At 26.0% G+C, this 4370-nt stretch overlaps 1 protein-coding gene across 1 annotated transcript in view; it reads right to left on the bottom strand.

The window, feature by feature from the left end:
• The window catches only part of LOC101496711 (josephin-like protein), a 6390-nt gene extending 5703 nt beyond the window's left edge, over positions 1-687 (bottom strand). Inside the window, exons 1-2 of the mRNA XM_027331576.2 lie at positions 384-687; positions 1-166 (exon numbers count right to left, since the gene is read on the bottom strand). The exon at positions 1-166 is cut by the window's left edge and continues 302 nt beyond it. Of these exons, the coding sequence (XP_027187377.2) occupies positions 1-166; positions 384-467 (250 nt within the window). The 5' untranslated portion in view covers positions 468-687. The remainder of the gene's footprint in view (positions 167-383) is intronic.
• Positions 688-4370: the final 3683 nt, after the last annotated feature.

Below are 4370 nucleotides of genomic sequence, written 5' to 3'. Positions count from 1 at the left end.
AAGCAGCTATTAGAACATTTATGTCATAGTTTCCAGTCAAAGCATTATGATGGGGTTTGAAAAGGACAGAAAATGGTGTCCAAGATTCAGTGTTGGAGGAAACATCATCAAGTGCTAGTTTTTCAGAAATTGCATTCAAACTTGATCTAGTAAAAGCATCTTTTTGCTGATTGAAGAGAAATCAATAAACATACCCAAATGGAGAAAAAGACATAATTCAATCAAATTAGTAAAAAAGATTCAAAATTTAATATCAAAATCATAATCTTTATAGGGTTTAAGTGATGGGTTAGCTTTGGATAGGGTTGAAATTGAAGAATTAATGAATGAAATGTGAAATGAAGAGATAAATTGAAAAGGGTGTGAAGATAAAAAGCAAGTACCTGAAAGAGTGAGTTGAGAGTATGTAAGAGACAGAACTGTAATCTTTGTCTTTCGTGATAGACACGGGAATTCTCAGTCGACATTGTAGGTTTAGGTTGTTTTGCTGTGTTGCTTGAAAATTGATTTAGATTCACTTTAAGGAAGCTTGGTGAATTATCTATTCTATGCTATTAAGGTTACTGTTCCTATTTAAGTTTTTCAAGGGAATTTGTGTTTTTGGGGAGAACTAAGGTCTAAGAAGGATCTATTGAATATGCAGTTTTTGTGTCTGATTTTAGGCCAAATCTGTTAATTTTGACAGGCATCAGAAAGTATGTGTTTCTTATAGATTCGGAAAAAGTGATTTTCTTAAGTTGTTGTAATAAAAAATATTTTAATTTTATATTTTTTAAAATAATTTTTGAGGATTTAATAAAATTAAAATTATAAGCTATTATTTACTATAGATTAAAAAAGTAATTTTAATATTTAATAATTTAAATATTAATTAGATAATTTAATATAATAAATCAATGTTTTTAGAAAAATATATATTTCTTCTAAAAATGATTTTTTATGAGAAGTTATTGAAAATAATTTTTTATTTTAAGCATTTTGGTAATTTTTATTTTTAAAGAAAATTATAATTTAAAGATGAAATGTTTAAAATAATTTTATGAGAAGCTACTCTAATCAATTTTTTATTTGTTTTTTTTTATTATTTTCTTTTAAAAAATTATAATAGAAGGATGAAATACTTCAAATTTTTCTTAAATAATAAAAAATAGACTGAAATTTTTATAAAATAATAAATTGATCCATTAAATTGAAAAATATTGAGTAAACTACTAATATGGTCTCTCATTTTTGCCGCTCTAAAAAGCGTCTCTAACTCTATTAATATTTAAAATAATATTTATTTATATCAAATGTTTCTCAGCTAAATCTTTATGTTAATCAAGTGGATCTAACGATGTTAAATGTAATGACGTGACATGATAACTCTCAATGTCTTTAGTCTATAAGATTTAGTGTTTGTTCATTTGCGTAGAATTTAGATAAAGATAAAGACTAATTTGATACTATGTAGTAAATTAACATATCATATCATATCAGTATAATTAATGTCGTCAGATTAGAAAGACTAACGAAAAGATGTAATTGAGAAATATTTTACAAAGACAAAAACTATTTTAAAATATTCATATAATCAAAGATTTGGTTGAGAATAGTTTATAGAGACCAAGTTAGTATTTCCATTAAAATATATTTTAATAAAATATTCATCAAAATCAATAAAATCTCAATTAGTATTTTGTTGAAACTAGATTGTTATTTTATGAATTTAAATTAATCGACCGTCACAATTTAAAATTAATTAATGGTAAAATGGTTCCTCATTAATGGGTATGTTAAAGATCATCAATTTGAACAAGCTATTGCGTTGTTTCGCGAAATGGGTCGTTGTGATGATGATAGTTTGTTGCCTGATGATTACACTCTTGCCACAATGTCCAAAGTTTCTGGTGAGCTTGAGGATTTGGTTTTTGGAAAAATGATTCATGGGAAGAGTGTGAGAGTTTTAGGATTATAGGCGGAGAGACTGGGAAAGAAGAGAATGAGAAAATGAAAGAGAGTTTTAGTTCTAGTTCATGATTTTAGGGTTCAGAATGATTTTAAGTTTCATGAGTGAATGTTTTTTTATTTTGATTTGTTTAGGGTTCATGATTTTAGGTATTTTTTCTTTTAACTTAATTTTAATAATTAAATTGTATTTTTAAAAATATTGTCATAATTATAATAATAGTTTTTAAAAATATAAATTATATTTTTTTAATCAGAAATAATATAATAATGAGTTTATTCCACATAAACGTCTGTCACGTCACCCTCTTATTGACACGTCATTACAAAAATGATGATTTGGACTCAAATTCTGTTTGGGGACTAAAACTGGGGACGAACAAAATGGGGGGACTACTTTCAATTTTCACCTATAATAGGGGGACCAAAAGTGCAATTAAGTCAAATATAAAAAAGTAAAAAAAATTCATATTCGAACACAGATATTTACTTATCAATATTTTGCAGTTATCAATTGAATTATATTTATGCGAGACATTAAAAAAAAATTTAACTCTATAAAAAAACATTATGTTTCTAATTACATCCAAACTGATGTAAAAAGAAATTGCAAACTGATAAATAAAAAATTTAACAAAATTAATATTTATTGATACTTTTATAGTTCATTTGTATACAAAATATTCTTATAGTTTTTTTTTTGAAAATATTCATTGGATTTCAATTTATTTTAAATCAAATCTAATCACAAATAATGTTATCAGTTGACTAACTGTCTTCTAAACTCTAACTCTATTAATATTTAAAATAATATTTATTTATATCAAATGTTTCTCAGCTAAATCTTTATGTTAATCAAGTGGATCTAACGATGTTAAATATAATGACGTGACATGATAACTCTCAATGTCTTTAGTCTATAAGATTTAGTGTTTGTTCATTTGCGTAGAATTTAGATAAAGATAAAGACTAATTTGATACTATGTAGTAAATTAACATATCATATCATATCAGTATAATTAATGTCGTCAGATTAGAAAGACTAACGAAAAGATGTAATTGAGAAATATTTTACAAAGACAAAAACTATTTTAAAATATTCATATAATCAAAGATTTGGTTGAGAATAGTTTATAGAGACCAAGTTAGTATTTCCATTAAAATATATTTTAATAAAATATTCATCAAAATCAATAAAATCTCAATTAGTATTTTGTTGAAACTAGATTGTTATTTTATGAATTTAAATTAATCGACCGTCACAATTTAAAATTAATTAATGGTAAAATGGTTTGATTTTTATCTTATTTGACCCAACTTCCTTCACCATTCACCATGTTATTTTAGTCAAATAATTTAATTACTAAATTTGCACACTTTAAATATAAAGGCTTAATTGCATTTTTGGTCCCCTATTATAGGTGAAAATTGAAAGTAGTCCTCTTATTTTGTTTGTCCTCAGTTTTAGTCCTCCAAACAGAATTTGAGTCCAAATAACGATAAGTTGTCATTTTTCTAATGACGTGTCAATAAAAGGGTGACGTGGTAGACGCTTACGTGGAATAAACTCATTATTATATTATTTCTGATTAAAAAATATAATTTATATTATTAAAAACCATTATTATAATTGTGACAATATTTTTAAAAATACAATTTAATTATTAAAATTAAGTTAAAAGAAAAAACACCTACAATCATGAACCTTAAACAAATCAAAATAAAAAACATTCACTCATGAATCATAAAATCATTCTGAACCCTAAAATCATGAACTAGACTAAAACCCTCTTTCATTTTCTCATTCTCTTCTTTCCCAGTCTCTCCGCCTATAATCCTAAAACCTCATCCTCGCAAACGGGTTCGCCCAAAATGCTTTCCTCACCACCAGGCTCATCTCTGCACACGCCACATGTGGAGATTTAACCAAGTCAAGGTTCGTCTTTGACTCCATTGAAGCCAAAAACGTTTATCACTGGAACTCCCTCATTAATGGGTATGTTAAAAATCATCAATTTGAACAAGCTATTGCGTTGTTTCGCGAAATGGGTCGTTGTGATGATGATAGTTTGTTGCCTGATGATTACACTCTTGCCACAATGTCCAAAGTTTCTGGTGAGCTTGAGGATTTGGTTTTTGGAAAAATGATTCATGGGAAGAGTGTGAGAGTTTTAGGATTATAGGCGGAGAGACTGGGAAAGAAGAGAATGAGAAAATGAAAGAGAGTTTTAGTTCTAGTTCATGATTTTAGGGTTCAGAATGATTTTAAGTTTCATGAGTGAATGTTTTTTTATTTTGATTTGTTTAGGGTTCATGATTTTAGGTATTTTTTCTTTTAACTTAATTTTAATAATTAAATTGTATTTTTAAAAATATTGTCATAATTATAATAATAGTTTTTAAAAATATAAATTATATTTTTT

The sequence above is a fragment of the Cicer arietinum genome, chromosome 2, assembly GCF_000331145.2.
Source record: "Cicer arietinum cultivar CDC Frontier isolate Library 1 chromosome 2, Cicar.CDCFrontier_v2.0, whole genome shotgun sequence".
Classification (NCBI taxonomy): domain Eukaryota; kingdom Viridiplantae; phylum Streptophyta; class Magnoliopsida; order Fabales; family Fabaceae; genus Cicer; species Cicer arietinum.
Note: the sequence above shows the minus strand (reverse complement) of the source record. Positions and strands in the feature narration are given on the sequence as shown.